General features: G+C 35.1%; 1 protein-coding gene and 1 pseudogene across 1 annotated transcript; both read left to right on the top strand.

Moving 5' to 3' along the window:
- Positions 1 to 962: 962 nt before the first annotated feature.
- Positions 963 to 15488, top strand: LOC128179382 (antiviral innate immune response receptor RIG-I-like). The gene is made up of 16 exons (XM_052846794.1): positions 963 to 1159; positions 1578 to 1712; positions 2027 to 2362; positions 3021 to 3206; positions 4645 to 5121; positions 5325 to 5506; positions 5598 to 5779; positions 5882 to 6071; positions 6161 to 6323; positions 6457 to 6552; positions 6677 to 6834; positions 6922 to 7060; positions 7162 to 7401; positions 7536 to 7703; positions 14552 to 14810; positions 15107 to 15488. Exons 1-16 carry the CDS (start codon positions 994 to 996, stop codon positions 15486 to 15488), a joined length of 3459 nt encoding a protein of 1152 aa, XP_052702754.1. The 5' UTR covers positions 963 to 993.
- Positions 8017 to 12681, top strand: LOC128179383 (uncharacterized; annotated as a pseudogene).
- Positions 15489 to 17788: the final 2300 nt, after the last annotated feature.

Raw genomic sequence — 17788 nt, 5'->3', positions numbered from 1 at the left:
TCTCCAACACTATGAATTACATTTGTATATATTTTATTACAGTATTGTATATTATTGGGAGTTGATTTTGATCAACCCTCCTATGCAGTTACACTCTCAAACCGAAAGTGAAACAGTGTTCGGACCTAAGCACAAACCATCACGCTAACAAGATCTAGTTCTCAAAAATATTTGATTTAATCGATGTAATGTATGCCGAAGCATTCCTTTTCAAGGAAACGTACATGTATTTATAAATACCTTCAAAGAAGTCAGATTTTAAATGATACAAACAATTAAGATATTTTTTAGGTCGTATGTATTCCTACGCCAGAGTTCAAGATAGTCTCGTTCAACCCGACGCTCGGCCATCTCCGTAAAAGCAGAGAGTCATTCTTTATTTAGAGGTCACGTGACCTGGTGTACACATTGGCAAAGAGTTTCTCTTGCTTGCCGGAGATTAACAACGACAGCTGTGTGTCTGGTTGAACAAGAATAGAGTCCAATATTGCGTGGCTCCATATCATTTTCCAGAAATATTTTGATAATTCTTAAGGGGTTTTCTCGGAATTCTTGTCGGAAAAGTCCAAAAATTCATATTATAAAAATGTGACATTCAGATAAAGATTGGAAACTACTTGCCATGCATATCGTTGGTTTTAAGATAAATAACAATCGATAAAATCAACTCCCGTCAGTGTTTCAGTACTTTGATTTTATATTTATTGCCTGGTCCCTAAAATGCAATTTGAATAAGACTCTTTGACATGTCAATTTAAGGCTTTAGACTCAGCTGACCGTCAAGCTTTGTGGACCTTTTGTAATTAAAAAAAACTTTTTATTCTTTTCAAATTTTAGAATATTTTTCTTAATACGAATTAAACAAACTGTGAAGCAACATCCAAAATAAAGGGAATTCGCTAATAACATTTACTTTTTTAAAAGTTTTAACTGTCTGTAATCAATAATCTGGTTGCAGCTTTTTTGGACCACCATAACGAAGACATATCGGTGATGTGCTCTAAGGGCCCAGTCAGCACCCTCTCTGGGATGGTCAGTATAAGATGTACACTAGGCACCCGTGATGTCCCGACACTAGTTGCTCTGTATAGGCCTCTGATCGTTCGTTGTGCCCGAGGAATAGAGCTACTCTTTCACTTAAAGGATGCTATTGATGATCGTATGTGCAGTCTATGGTTATTGTAAATCATTTTTTAAAAAGAAAACATATACAAGCTAAATACTCCTATGATTTATTATTTTACTTGAATTTTCACTTGAGTAAAGTTTAATAACCCTTTCACACTCTATCGCCTGCAATTTAAATTCAAATTCATTCGAAAATCTAAAATTCTAACAACCTCTGCATGCTTTCTATCAAAATATAATGGTTTCTACATATTGTACATATTTTGAATAAAAACTTTTTTATATACAACAAGCATTAAACTTGTTCAGTTGTATATAAAAGTTTTCATGAAAAAAAAACTTAGCTTATTTTTCAAAAAGAGGTATATGTATTCTGAATTGCAAGTGGCGACCCACTTCATCAATATTTGTTTGGTATTGTTGCACTTGGTACTTTTCTTTTCGAACAGAGGGCCGACAAGAGGTACGTCAAGCCAGCAGAAATCTAGGGGACATCGCCTCTATGGAATGCTTGCTTACTCATTTAGAAGTCAGCGAACATCCTCAAAAATGGCAAATGTTTGTGGATGCTTTGGAGAATAATGGTTAGGGTTTGTGATTTTAAGAGGGCTAGTGACCATTTTAGGGCTTTTGTACAATAATAATCACCTTAAGACGAAGGGCTTTGAATAGAAATATAGGTAATTTTAATATTGTAAGCATAAGCTAAACTATTATGAATTTTCTTTACTATAAATAATGATTTAAAAATTTGAGGCAGATCTGATAGTTCTTTGTGGACCATTTAGCCTCCTTTAAAGATATAGTAGTATGTTTGAAAAAAAAACTAATAGGGACAGGCAGATGTCTAAATCAATAAAAAAAAAACTCGTGGCTTCTGAACCAATGTTGATTTCAGAGTACCACTACCTCGCGGACGCTCTGAAAGGCCAGGAAGTGCCAAGAGATGTATTCGTCAAATTTAGGAAACTTTTGATGGAACACAACCTTCAGTTCATCGGACGATTTAATCCAACGGACGTCCTTCCAGAACTTCATAGGAGGAAAGTGTTAAACGATATGGATAAAGAAAATATTATAGCAGAACAAAGGACGCAGGGAAACATGGGAGCCACAGGCGTTCTTCTTGATCGAGTATGGCGGCGGCATACCAATTGGTATGAAGAATTTTTGGATGTTCTTTGCAAAGACTACCTGGACATTGTCAAAAGAATGGACACGGAATTTTATGAGAGTATGTCTATGCAATTAAAAAAAATTTAAACATTTTAATCAAGGCGTTGTTGTCTTAGTATATTCTTATGGGAATGTCGTTGTTTAAAAAAAAAGATTGAAATAATGCAACATACAAATTATCATTTAATCAAAGGTTTTGTACAATGTATGCTTCTTTGTATTTGATTTGGGTTTTTTTGGGTCTAAATACTTGTCCCAATTGTTTTGGTTTTACCATTTTTTTTTGGGGGGGGGGTATGAGTTACATATTTATATACTAAAAGAACCAGGCGGGCGTCTTGAATAGACAGCAAATGGGGGGACCAATTAGTAAAAGAGGAATCAATCTCTTTTTATTTGTTGCTCACTTAACCATAGAATCTTAATAAGGAAAAGATTCACAGTTTTGTTCAATAAGGTTAGACATTATACTGGGTAACAAAAGACAAACTTAGTTTTAAAACAGATACGAAATCACTTATTACTGGTCAAGAATACCTAGGTAGTATGATTTGAAGCAGTAGTTTTCAGATCATGTGTACATTAGTAGCGTTACAGTTATTTATAAAATTTTAAGTTAATAAAATTAAGCTTATCAGTGCTTGTTTTTGCTAATTTTAAACTTTTATTATAACTTGCAAGTACATCATTATAATTTACAAATGACCTGTTTAAAGAATGGCAGATAGCAAACAACAGGCAAGTTGAACTTCCAGTAAAACAACTTGCCAGCTCTTCAGAAATTAGCGGTAGTAAAAAAGAGGATTCAGATATGGTACCACCAGAATCTTCACCTAGCTCAAACAGATTGGATTCTTTTGGCAGGAAGAGTTCTTTCTCAATTCGTGAGGACTACATATCAGGTAAGAGCTAATTTAATATGTAAAGTGTTTAGTTAGATACAAGTTATATTTATAAAACATATTCATGGAATTAAAGAGTGAGTTCCACTACAAGACAGTATTTATTTTGCATCGGTAAGATGATAAAATTGTTTTCTGCATACAGTTTCGAGAAAATGGTGCATAAAATTTCTATTTCGCGCATATCTGCATCAAAGGTGTCCGGTCAAGTCGTACACAGACCAACTCGTACACAGGTCAACTCGTATACAAAATTTTCCGCATAAAAAAACCGTAAGTCAGCTCGTATACAAAAATTTCCGCATAAAAAACCGAAGTCAACTCGTATACAAAAAAATCCCGATACAAAATCGAAAGTCAACTCGTATACAAAAATTCCCGTATATTTAACCGAAATTCAACTCGCATACATAAATCACTATAATTTGAAAGTCAACTCGTATACAAAAAGTTAGAAACAAAACGTAAAAAGTAATTTAAAAGTAACTTAAAACACTTTGTTTCTTGTAATAAATTTTCTTTATATATTGCTTCCGTAATTCAGCGTAAAAAGGACATGTTATCAACTATTACAAAGATTGCAAAATTCATACATGTATAATTGTGCATTATCATTAAACTCGGTAACGATGTGATATTAACAACAAAAAAATAACGATAACTAATTGTGTCAATCCAATCATTATTATTTGGTATTTGTTTCTACACATCAATTCAATAATTGTTAAAACAACGCGGTGTTTCTTGCTTCTCCAAACGGATGACTTCTCAAAGGCTAATTAAGATACTCCTCATTATTTTGTTTGAAATAAATATATCCAACTTTCCGCTTTTATATGTCATTTCCCAAACTTCTTTCAACATGGTACGACACCTGTGTGTTTCCTGTCGACGAACTGTAAGTAATATACCATTGATTTATAAGTTAAAAATTTTGTTTATTTATATAATGAGTGAAAAGTGAATACAAAAGTCACATATGAAATTTCTTTAAATAATTATATATATATATGTAAAACTTTTGTAATATTCAATAAAAACATATTTAAAATTAAATAGACAGATATACGGCTAGCAATCTATTGCCTACTTAAAAAAGACATACTGGTTAATTAAATTAATTAAAATTGGAGCTGAATTTGAATTTTTCATATCAATATTTCGTACCTATTTTATATGCGGAATTTTTTGTATACGAGTTGACTTTCGTTTTTTTATGCAGAAAATTTTGTATACGAGTTGAATTGACTTTCGTTTTTTTATGCGGAAAATTTTGTATACGAGTTGACCTGTGTACGAGTTGGTCTGTGTACGACTTGACTGTAAATCGCATCAAATACTGCAAACAAGCCCTTATGATGGATTAAACTGTCGATTTTTGGAAGGGTAGACAATAAATTACTACAATCACCACCATTGTTTTGTCTCACTTTTTTAGCAACGGGTGATCCCCACAATACCCTTGGTGATCGCTCCACTTCCCCACAAGATAGCATTGCTTTTGAACCAAGTGGCGAGCTGACGTTGAATAGCCTTTACAGTGATTTTGGTGATTATGACGATGAAATAACTCAGGAAAAGAGAAGGATTGCACAAGAACAACTAAATTCCCTGCATTCAGTTCAGAAACGGGAACCGGAGGATAAATCTATTGAAGATTTGGGGATTCCAGACACATCAGGAGGTCATACCAAGAGTTTTGTGTCAACCACAGGTTCAAGGTCAACAAATCTGAGGGCAAACATCCAGGCTGGTGACCAGGAAAACCTGAGTAGTATTCCCTCCCTTAGCGGCGGTGCAACTTCATCTTTGGTGGGCCGGCTGTTACAAAGTATAGAGAATTGTGTCAATGAAGATTTGCAGAGAGAAGGGGGCGCTGTTCCCAATATCATAGGACCTGAACATCCAATCATCGGTATTGAATGATATTTAGATCAATTTCGTTGTTTTGATCCGTGAATAAGATAGTTAGACATGTATCTTATCGTAAGTCTAAGATCTTGTTATGGTCACATTATGATCACACTTAAAAAATTAAAAACAACACTGTTAAATATGGAGAAAAAACAAAAGATTGTCCAAGGTGTACATACTGTTAACCTTGATAAATTGTTATAGATACAGAGTCTGTTGACGAAAACAACGAGAGTTCAGACGAAGAAGAACGCATCCCTGCTAAACCTCTAAACTTGCGCAGCTATCAAATGGAGTTGGCACAAGCAGCCCTGCAAGATAAAAACTGCATCATCGTTGCTCCTACTGGAAGTGGAAAAACACATGTTGCTATGAAAATCATACAGGTGTTTATTTTACAATAATGACTGCTGACTGTCCTTATCTACATTGATATCAGGTCTGTAGGAAAACCTTCTTCTTCTTTGCTAATTTCAGAATCATCGTGAAAAACGGAGGCGTCTGAATATACCGAAAGTCGCTTTTTTAGTTGAACAAAGCGCTCTTGCAGAACAACAGGGAAAAGTTTGCAAAGAGTATCTGGGTTGTAAAATTAAGGTTATCACTGGAGAGAAGCAACGGACAGAGAGCCTCCAGAGTCTTTCGTGTTGGATTCAGAAGTATGTGACGTCTTGTACAGTTATAGTTATGTAATCAGCAAGAAGACATTGGTAAGAACCACACAAGATGAAGGAATGTAATTTATTATGTTATGATTACAGAAAGGATGTACTGGTCATCACTGCACAGATTTTGGTTAATGCGTTGGCTACGGGGGACGTTCAGATTGAAGCTTTCTCCTTGATAGTTTTTGACGAATGTCACCACTCGCACGCCAAGCATCCATACAATCAAATAATGGCGTACTATCTGGATCTTAAGCTGGAAGATAAGCACAAGCAACTCCCCCAAGTATGTTTAACTAAAAATGATTAATGATAAAAGTGAGATTTTTTTGCATATAATTGTAATTGCATCTAATTTGTTTTGTTTCAAAAAAGATTGTAGGTCTGACAGCTTCCGTTGGAGTTGGTACGGCGGAGAAAGAAGAGAAAGCAATTGGCTGGATCATTAGCATGATGGCCAACATGGACGCCGAGGAACTTAGTGTTGTTGAAGAAAATAAGGCGGAATTGGCCCAACATGTTTATATTCCGGATCAAGGTAGGATAATTGTAGTTTTAATTCTGTTCATTTCCTTAAAAATAGTCAAGTATATAATACAAAAACTTGGCAAATGCACCCCCCTCTCTCTCTCTCATATAAATGTCAGGTAAAATAAAGGTATTCTTTGAAGATGTGGTAAAAACTAACTCAAGAAAGAAAAACGACTTCGGGCGAATCATAGATGGCATCATGAAGGCGATTCATAGATGGATGATTCAATCTATACGTAAGTACTGAGTATTAGAAGGTTTTTTAAGGTGACAAGTTGTAATGCAATCAATATATTTGCATTGGTAACATATTGCTATGAAAAATGATATGAATGAAATCTCTAAACTGAATTTCTGTAGATGCCAAGGCTCTGACGGACCAGAGTGTTCTGAAGCCCCCGGCGGAGTGTGGCAACAATCAGTACACACAGTGGCTCAGTCGACTGTGGAAGGAGGGGGCAAAAATAGTAGACGAGAAGGCCAGGCGCTTCATCCATTCCTGCAGAGTCAATCTGGATGTAAGTTTGCGTATAGTACTCCTTTTACTTAAGTACCGTATGTAAATTATTTTGTGGCTAATCATATTTCATTCCTCTTGTTTACAGATGTACAACAAAGCCTTGATTATATATACCAATGCACGCACCTCTGATTCCCTTGCCTTCATCAAAGATGAACTGAGGCGTTGGGACAAACACCAAATTCTGGACGATACCGACATTAAACTCAGATCTTTCTTCGAACGTAAGTTTATGTATGAATTTCCTATTCTCGGTTACATTGTAATTTAATTTGTCTCTTTCCCTTCTAATGAATTTTACATTCTAATTTAATTTTTCGTTTAGAAACCTACGGAAGACTACAGACATACACAATGGATCCAGATTACAATAACCCAAAGCTGATGGAACTAGGAAGGTTGATATTGCAAGCATTTGGGTATGATGCTGATTCACGAGGCATAATATTGGTCGGAACCAGAGATTTGGTGAAAGCAATTCACCGTTGGATGATGGAAACGGATGATCTGCGCCATCTCAAACCTGTCATGTTTACCGGAGCGCAAGCCAAGAGCAGCGCAGGAGGTTCGAAATCTTCTAATGCTTATCAATTTTCAGTTAAATATAAGCTCAACTACTGATAATAATATTTGTCAGTTGACATAATGAGATTGGTTGCTGACACGATGAGCTTAGTTGTTTTCTATTCTCTAAAACAGGAATGACAAAGGTACAGCAGATTGATGCTCTAAGCCTGTTCAAGGAGGGTCGACATAAAATTGTCATTGCTACATCTGTGGCTGAGGAAGGTCTAGATATCCAGAAATGTAATCTTGTGATTCTGTATTCTTACGTCAGTAATGAGATCGCCATGGTCCAGGCAAGAGGTAAGCTTTGCTGAGTTACATTCAGTGGTGGCAGAAGAAATTAGATTTTAAGTTTTATTTCGTTCGTAATACTTACCAGTCGTTATATACATAAGGATATCTTTCCCGTTTTGACGTTCGTAACTCGCGGGCAAGCGTTTTAAAGAATAAGATTCAAGCGCTTTAAAGACTGAGATCACCTCTCAGACGCTTGCCCAAATCAGTTCATCTTTCGGCGTGCAACAAGAACGTTCGTTTTTAGTATCTCTCTCTATCGGATATTTTTTTTTTCTCTCTCTCTTCTATGTAAGATATAACTGAGTTGGGCATACATGGAAGAGTCAGAGATACCTGAAGAATTAAACTCGGGTTCTGAATGCCAAAATGGCGAACCCATAATGGCGTCTCGGACGAGAGGTGCACGAGCTTCCAAGAAAAGTTCGGCCAAAAAAGAAGCAACAGACAAAAGGTTTGAGGCTTTAGAAAATAAATTTAATGACAAATTAGACACAATGATGAATTTCATTAGAGAAAGTATACAGACTTTATCTAACAACGTGTTTACAAATGCCGATGAGTCTAATGAGGCTCATGACGATTCAATGCCTATGTGTCGGGATACCGGTGGTGAAGCCACGCGGAGACCTGTACTCAGGCAAACGAATAACGACGATTCCGAGGGAATGCGTCTTATTATTCCATTAGAGAGCGACGTCCGTATTGAAAGGACAGTTAGTGTGCCTACTTTGGACGATCAGATATCTCTCGCCTCAAGTACTAGAGAAGTACGAGAATTATTGGGAGATGACGAAGTGTCTCTTTCTGACGATTTTGAAAGAAATATTCTGTTAGAGTCTGATCAGAATCAGATGAGAATAGACTCTAATAATAATCGTTTTCAGAATTTGCTGAATAAGAACACAGATTCTAATCAAACAAAAACTTCTCTGAATGACAGTTTTGGAAATGTTTCTTCTACAGAGGAAGAAAAAGTAGGTCTTTGTTTAGACAAGGCACAAGAAGAAATCTTGATGAAGTCATGGAGATCATCTGATCCAGAGAAGCTAATGCTTACAGAGATGAATACAGACAGTGTTTTTCCTGTACACAAAGATTCTTCAGATTTTCTTCAAGTACCAAGCTTGGATGATATTTTAGAACCAATGCTTCGGAAAAAGCATGGAAGCAGGGCTAATAAAGGTTGGGGTAAAAATAGAAATTTAGTTACACAACCTTTAAAGAGCATTGAAACTTTAGCTTATCAAGGACAGATAGCTGCCCATATGGGAATCATTGCCATAGCATATATGCAACAAGCTCTTGGAACTTTGTTAAACTCTGTATCTAGTCAAGACGTTGATACAGTACAGTCAATCAAAGATATTTTCTCCATGTCCACAAAAGCTATAGATCAGATGGGCAGAACTGGAGCTCTTCATCATTTGATAAGAAGGAAAGCAGCAGCTCAAGACACTGGTTTAGTCACTTTAAAAGACATCCATAGTAAAATTATAATTCTGCCGCTGACAAATGATGGTGCTTTTGGTAAGAAGTTAGAAGAAAAGCTCAAAGAACGAAAAGAACAGAACGACTCTATCAAAGATTTAATTCCAGAATGGAATGAAAGAAATCAAAAGAGAAAATTTCCAGAAACTACAAGTGAAAATTCAGGAACTTTCAAGAGACCAAAAACATCTGTTGTCCATAATAGAGGACAACAATTTCAAAGATCAAATTTCAGTCGACGATCTTATGATTACAAACAAAGGGATGACAATTCTAGAGCCACTTCAGCGGCCACATCTGTTGACAGAATGAATTCCTTTCGAATCCCAAAGAAGACAAGTAAATGACTTGAATCTAGAACAGGTACCGTAAACATACTAGCAATGTTTCCCGAGATACCCGTTGGAGGTCGTCTAAAAATTTTCAGGGAAATTTGGAATCAAATTACTCAGGACGAATGGGTCTTGTCAGTAATCAAAGAAGGGTACAAACTAGAATTTCTCCCAAAACTTATGTTTATGGGGGTGAAAAAAACTTCAATTGCAACTGCACAAATAGATGTTTTGTTAAAAGAGGTAGAAGAATTATTAAGAAAAAATGCAATAGAAATTGTACCACAACAAGAGAAGCTGTCAGGTTTTTACAGTACATTTTTCCTTGTACCAAAGAAATGCGGAAAAATGAGAACCATAATAAATTTGAGACCTCTCAACCGGTATCTCAAGAAACAACATTTCAAAATGGACACTTTGAACAAAGTTTTGAATGTAGTGAAACCAATGGACTGGGCAATATCAATCGATCTAACAGATGCTTATTTACACATACCAATTTTTCTGAAACACCGAAAATTTTTAAGATTTTGTGTACAAAATCAGTGTTACCAATGGAAAACGCTATGTTTTGGTCCAACATCGGCACCAAGAGTGTTCACCAAAATAGTATCACTAGTAGATGCTTATCTGAGAACACGCAATATTCGCCTATAGTCTGTCCCAAGATATCTTGGATTCACATTTTGCTTAATTGCTTGATATTTATAAATACCTCAGGGTTCAAACGATGTTCATTCAAAAGTATAAAAAATTTCCAAGATTTCTCAGTCGAAACGCCCCTGTTAGCGTATCAGGTTTCAATACAATGCTAACAAATATGATGTCTACGGAGATTTTGTATTGCAGCAAGCCCGGATGATTACGTTGAAAAATTGCGCGACGTATTCCGAGTGTATTCCGAATGGAGTAAAGATGTAAACATTCCCCATTTTAAATCTCCGTAAGGAATCTGTTTTCGTTCCTGTGAATTTTTCTGAGTGACAGTTGATAATGTGTCAATGAAATTATCTTGGAAATTATCCCTTTCAACTATTACAAGTGCACTTCTTTCACAGGTATGTGTGTTTTTATTAAAAATCGTCCAAATGTGCTGCATAGATATCTTGGGACAGACTATAGTAGTGTATTTGGACGATTGGTTGGTAGTAAACCAATGCAAAGAAAATTTAATTCAAGATCGAGAGATATGCTTGAATCTTCTGGTTTCACTAGGATTCATAATCAACAAAAAGAAATCTTGTCTAGACCCCTGTCAATCAATTGTTTATCTGGGAGCTTTGTTTCTGTTCAAACAAAAAATAGTACTTCCATCTCAAGACAGATTGATAAATTTGGTACACACAACCAAAATGTTAATGAGGGGTCAGAAAACAGCCAGAGATCTTCTTCAATGGCTAGGAATAGTTTCCTCTTGCATAGATCTAATTCCCAATGCTCGTCTTTATATGAGACCAGTACAATTACACCTTCTAAGTTTTTGGAAACCAAGTTCATTAGATTTGGAGAAGGTAATTCCTATTACACAACATCTCAAATTACACCTACAGTGGTGGTTAAATACAGCAAACATTTCCAGGGGCAAATCTCTGCAACTGGAAGAAATAGGAATGACCATAACTACAGATGCATCTCTAACAGTGTATGGGGGTCATCTCAACAATCAGATAGTTCAAGGATCATGGGACAGTTGTCACCAGAAATGGCATATCAACTGTCTAGAGACGGAAGCAGTATTTTTGACTTTGAAACACTTTCAAAGAAAAATTCAAAACAAAACAGTGTTGATCAGATGCGACAACACAACAGTAGTTCAGTACATAAATAAACAAGGGGGAACAAAATCTCGTCTTTGTTACCAAACTTGGGATCTTTGGAATTGGGCGATAAGTCAAAATATCAAATTGAAGGCTGCACATATAGCTGGGAAGTTGAATGTTTTAGCAGATCATTTGAGCAGGGTCAAGATCAGACAAACAATGGATGTTGAAGAAAGAAATAGTTCAGACAATTTTTCAAATGTGGGGACATCCATTGATAGACATGTGTGCATCAGTTCACAATCGTCAAACTCAAATATTTTGTACATGGTATCCTCACAATCAAGCATATGCACTAGATGCTCTGACAATTCCTTGGGAAGGGATGTTACTCTATGCATATCCCCCAATATGTTTGATCCCCAAAGTTCTTCAACATATCAGACAATACAATTGTCAGGTAATTCTGATAGCTCCATTCTGGCTAAGAAGGCCTTGGTACACAGAACTACTTCAATTTTTAGTAGCTGTGCCATTGAAACTTCCAAATTGCCCACAGTTACTTCAACAACCAAACACAGAAATTTTCCATCCAAATGTAGAAGTACTACAGTTAACTGCATGGCTTCTATCGACAGAGGCTTCAAAGAAAAGGGCTTTTCTAAAGACACTAGAACCTTACTTGCAGCAAGTTGGAGATCAGGCATCCAAAAAGATTATACTTGCAAATTCAAACAATTTAATAACTGGTGTAGTGCAAGGAAAATTGATCCCTATTCAGCATCTCTAGTACAAGTAGCTAGTTTTTTTGACATATCTTTATGCTAAAGGTCTTCAGTATAGAACCATTGCAGGGTATAGATCAATGTTGTCATCAGTTTTACCACCAGTGGGGAAAATTTCAGTAGGTCAACATCCATATATCATTAGACTCTTGAAAGGGGTGTTTAACTCTAGACCACCTAAAGTTAAGTTAGTTCCTGAGTGGGACTTGCCTAAAGTTCTACAAATGTTACAAAGTGCCCCTTTTGAACCCATTGCTAAGGCATCTTTGAAACATTTGACTTTCAAAACAATTTTTTAATAGCAATTACTACTTTCAGGAGATGCAGTGATCTACAAGCTCTCAAACTTGGAGAAGGATGGGTCAATATTCAGAAAAAGGGAGTAACTTTCATTAGACAAGGTTTGGCAAAACAAGATCGACCTAATCATTATGGAACAAAGATATTTGTTCCTGCGTTTCCAGAAAATAAATTATTGGATCCAAAGAGGTGCCTTTATTTCTATTTGAAAAAAACTGAAGTTTTTAGAGAAAAACTTAAAGACAGCAACAAGTTATTTTTGAGTTTACTTGAACCACATCAACCAGTATCTTCACAGACTATATCAAAATGGATTGTTCAGGCTATTCATATGGCTTATGAAAATCAGAAAAAATCAAATGTTAAAGGACATAGTACAAGAGCCTTAGGACCTTCATGGGCTTTATTTAATGGTGCCTCAGTTAATAAATCAATTATAGAAGCAGCAGATTGGAGTAAAGAATCTACTTTTTGTAAAGGACGAGTGCACTTATGGGCCCCGATAAAAAGTGAAAAAATGAAGAATCAAATTAAGCATATTTTCCCCCCTAACATTATCTATTGATATCTATTCCATAAGAATTAACAAGTTTTAGCGCTGAATTTATTGTTTATAAAAAGCACGAAGCTTTAAAACATAGTAGGGGTCAGCAGACATTCGTGATTTTGTATAGTAAATCGAGGACAGGCATTCATTTTAAAGCCTTTGTTTACTGTCAGCCTAACCGAGTACAAACTTGTGGAAAAGACAAAATACACATTATACATTTAGAAAACTCCTGTGAAAGTAAGAAGTTTGTACTCGGTTAGGCTGGTACCTAAAAAATGAAAAACGTATGAAAATTTCAAGATTTTTCCTATAGCAAGCGAAAGCTATTACCTGCGTGACCCATGTTTGAACTCACGCATGGAATAAATTATATATGTCAAACAATCACGTGGTTTCTATCCAGGTAAACGTTTGTCAAATGTGCTCACTGTAAAACATTGACACGTTTTATATCACTTTCCATCATATTTGTATGGTCAGGAATGTTTGTTTGTCACTATGGAAATATGCAACTTCAAAGCTTCATTCGATTTTTTTTAAACGTAAAATAATACATAAAGTATAATTCAGCAAACGCGCCAATCGATCCACCAACAGAGCAATGTTGATTTAAATGTCTCCTCCCTCTGATTTAAATAGACACAATTCAAGTAGGTTCGGTTCGATTTTTCCGGATTAAGATTATTTATAGGCATTTAAAAATCCTCAATTTTTTAAATTGTATGCTAATTTTGGTAAAATTAAGTATGCATATAAATCAGAAGTATCCATGAGTGCTTAACTATTACGAGAAAAAAGCAATTTGTTGATATTTTCTACGTATAAACGGCACTGAAAAAGGGCCCATTCTCTATAGCGTAAGTGCACTTGTTCTTTTATTTGAGGGATGTAGATGACTGTGTTCCAGTTCTTAAATGTGCTGTAAATAAGTGAAACAAACGTAGTACATGTATTGTATTTTGTTCTGTGTAAATTGAAACAATGTGTTTAAAGGAGGAGATCATCTCCGGCGAGTTGCATGAAGAAATATTTCTTCGTGATTGTGTATATAGTGTATATATGAAGACTACTAGATGGTATTGGGAGAAATACCGGAATTTCTTTAAAGTTTTGAGGTAAGAAAAAATTTTTCTTTTCCTCCATTTAGTTAGATTGCTTTAGAATCTAATTTATCCTTTTGTATATAACGACTGGTAAGTATAACGAACGAAATAAAATTGGAAAATTTGTATTCAAGTTTCAATTTTATAAGTGAGTTATACTTACCAGTCAACTTTCCCACCTCCCACCCGAAATAAAATGTTTTAAGGGGTGAAGGTGTTTTATTGTGTAGGTTGGGAACGTTTTGCTGCCCGCCTATATGAACTGATTTGAGCAAGCGTCTGAGAGGTGATCTCAGTCTTTAAAGCGCTTGAATCTTATTCTTTAAAACGCTTGCCCGCGAGTTACGAACGTTAAAACGGGAAAGATATCCTTATGTATATAACGACTGGTAAGTATAACTCACTCATAAAATTGAAACTCGAATACGAATTTTCCAATTTTACCGCAAATTTAATGTTGGAATATGAAGGAATAATCTTTTGCATAAGTAACACATTTTACAGCTTTCATGTTTATGTTTATTTGTGTTTAGGGAGGGAAAGATGTGAGAATGGAAAATACTCTGTGGTGGCTGAACAGGGAGATAAGACTGCTGAGAGGGAGGAGTTGAACATCATCAGAGAAGCTATGATGAACCGTGCCATAGATCTGTTGAGGGAGAAATTTAGGAGGGAGCGGAGAGAATGTCTGAACATCATACTTGGCTTGCAAGAAAATGCTAAAACAGAGCGTGACCTGGCAGCGAAAAATGAAGAAGGATTCTTAGTTCGCCGGGGCGAATACGTGCTCAGGTTAGTATGTAGATAGTAATGATGATGTGAATGTAGAGTATTTGCGAGAGATACTTAATTTGCAAAAAAAAAAAAGAAGACAAAAGATTCGAAAAATAGTATTGATATAACGAAGATGCTACTGGTTAGGAGAATCAGTCAAATTTATTTCCACTTGAGAACTTTAATTTTTTTTTTTAAATAAATTTTTTTTGCTTGTTAAAATTAAAAACGTTTATGGTTATGCAAAAGAAACGGAATAAAAAGTTGGCTTTTCCGGGAAAAAAAATTTAATATTATGTCATTTTCTTTAACAGATGTCAAAAGTGTAGTAAGTACATATGTATGTCAAATGAGGTCAGAAAGATACAGAACGCCCACCATGCCTGTATTTGTGACGACATTAAAGAGCGAGTCTTGGGGCAGCTCCTGCCCCGCCCCCAGTTCGAGGACGTGGACCTTAAGTGTGCCGTCGCCAAGCTCCTCTGCCGATCCTGTGGGTCAGATCTAGGAAACGTCTCCGTCTACAAAAATGCCCAGTTCCCGATCCTGAAGATAGAGGGGCTCTTGATGGAAGACAACATGGGCCGACGAGACGTGAAGAATAAGTTGAAGAGCTTGCCATTCTTGGTGAAGGAAATAACTGCTGAAGATATACAGCAGCGTGCTCGTGGAGAGAAACTCATTGATATGATCTAAATTATTGTCAAAAATGATGGAGAGGGGGCGGAATTAGTTTAAGCAGCTTTTTGATTTGTTTTTCATGCATTGTAGTTTCTGCTTGCATACTGTTCTACACTTGAAATGAATTCTGACTTAAGACATTCGAGAATACTGCGGAGATTTACCAGTTTTACAATGTACAGTCATTCGTTTTGCACGACTGAATATCATACATTTTTAACTATTTGTAAAGAGGTAGAAAAAAATGAATTGAAAATTCTGATTTGCTGGTGCACTTCATCCTCTTTTGGACTAGTGTACTAATTTTACAATATTCAATAATTATGTAAAACATTTTGCATATGTATTTCTGTGTTGATTTTCATGTTGCCTCTATTTTTTCGTTATCCTTATTTATGAATCAAATCTTTATGTAATTTCCCCGTCTTTATCTGTAAATAGATTTAATGTATTTATGACCTTTTAAAGTAAATGACATATAACAATATGTGGTTCTTTAAATGACATGTATATTTGAATGTTGTAAACATTTTTATTTAATGCTGAAAGCAATTTGCACTAATAAGAAAAACTTCTACGTGTACAATATAGATTTGAATAGATAATTTTATGTACACTGTTAAGGAGCGATCTTCCTCTTGATGAAGAACACATTTGTGAAAGCAAGAAGCATTGTCCACGTTGTGTAGACATGACATTATGATTTATCATAAATGTACAGTATTTATTATATTTTATGAAAAATTGTTATAAAACTGTCTCTCATTTTGTTATACATTATGCATGCACATTCATTTGATGAAACAAATCTACTGGATTAATGAACACAACATGTATATTTGAACTATTGTGCCTTTGTCTAACAGAGAATTTGATTAAAATGAGTTAATTAAATTCATAGCTATTTTTAAAACTGTTCTGTGTAGGCCCTCGATTCAGTGGAGACAAGTGCAATGTCGTATTCCTAAAGTAATCCCTTTCAAAAAATGATTCTGATTAAGTTGAAGCGCTAATGGTTGTTAGTATGGCGGCTATGTAATAGAATTTTTCTTTTTAGTGTCGCTAGTTTCATTTGTTCTTTCATAAACCGAGAACTTCCATGGTTATTATTATAAATTTTTTTTAAAAAATAGTCTGGCCATTGGTATTTATAATAAAAAAAAAATGTTTCATAAATATTAGAATTGGAGATATATATATATATATATATATATATATATATATATATATATATATATATATATATATATATATATATATATATATATATATATATATATATATATATATATAAAGATTCAGTAGTATTATAGCCTATTTCATGCCTTTAAAAACCGTCATTTTGTATTCCAAACGACTGATAAAACATGAGCATTCTGAAAAAATGTTTGATAAGTTGTAAAGTGGGCACCTGACGATAGATTAATGAATGTTTCAGGCAGGTTCAAGCAGAGGTGTACCGAAAACTATATATACATGCATTTATATTTCTCTTACGTCTGTAACAATAAAATGCATTTACAATTATCTTTACTATATCGTATATATAAGTTTTAAACAGGTTTGACGTTTTGAGTTATCATTTAAAGCCCTTCTGATCTTTCCGCATTTCCAATATCATTGATTTTTTTTGTTACCCCGTCACGTGACCCCGTCTATTGGTTTACTGTCAGCCGAAATCTCAAACCGGAAGGCACGCGTAGAACACATGAATTGAGTCTACGCGTAAGAAAATAGTGCAGAAAGTTTTCATGCATTTCAGTAAATATATATTATAAAAGCACGCATTAAATCTTTTTAATTCCTCTGTGTATAAACAAAATTCTATTTAGAAAATAAACAAATAGTTTTATTGATCAAAATATTCTTGCTCGGGTTCAAATGTGGAATGAGTTACGTAACTGAATGCACAGCGCCGTTGACGATTCAGTTGGTGTACGAGCTCATTAATCAATAGGTTGATGGTGTAATCGAAATTGAAGTTCCCAAACGCAATTTGCCAGTTTTGAAAAGTTGTGAATTTTATTTTGACAATCTTTCACTTTAATGCTATCAAACTTCATGCGCAAGCCGAAGTTAAAATCGGGACGGGTTATACACAAAGTACAGATGTTTTACAAATTAAAGGTATATGTGGCGTATTTGGAGTAAAAATTTTGTCATAAGTTTTAGTAAAAATATACATCATGCTTCTTATAATTAGACGTTTCACAAACTCTAGGCGCGTAAAAAATGATCTTTCTTTAGTATTTGTCTCTAAACTTTGCTACACATGTGATGAATATTTAATGTGATCGGCTATTTGTAACGCCACT

The sequence above is a fragment of the Crassostrea angulata genome, chromosome 4 (genome assembly GCF_025612915.1).
Source record: "Crassostrea angulata isolate pt1a10 chromosome 4, ASM2561291v2, whole genome shotgun sequence".
NCBI classification, from domain to species: Eukaryota; Metazoa; Mollusca; class Bivalvia; order Ostreida; family Ostreidae; genus Magallana; species Magallana angulata.
The sequence above is the reverse complement of the archived record's forward strand: the minus strand, read 5'-3'. Positions and strand labels throughout refer to the sequence as shown.

Bases quoted from the DNA above. Each gene is read 5' to 3' on its own strand.
- LOC128179382 (XM_052846794.1), top strand. From the start codon at position 994: ATGTGCTCTAAGGGCCCAGTCAGCACCCTCTCTGGGATGGTCAGTATA. The intron at 5,507-5,597 runs GTGTTTATTTTA...TGCTAATTTCAG, and splicing joins TTGCTATGAAAATCATACAG to AATCATCGTGAAAAACGGAG. The intron at 6,835-6,921 runs GTAAGTTTGCGT...TCTTGTTTACAG, and splicing joins CCTGCAGAGTCAATCTGGAT to ATGTACAACAAAGCCTTGAT.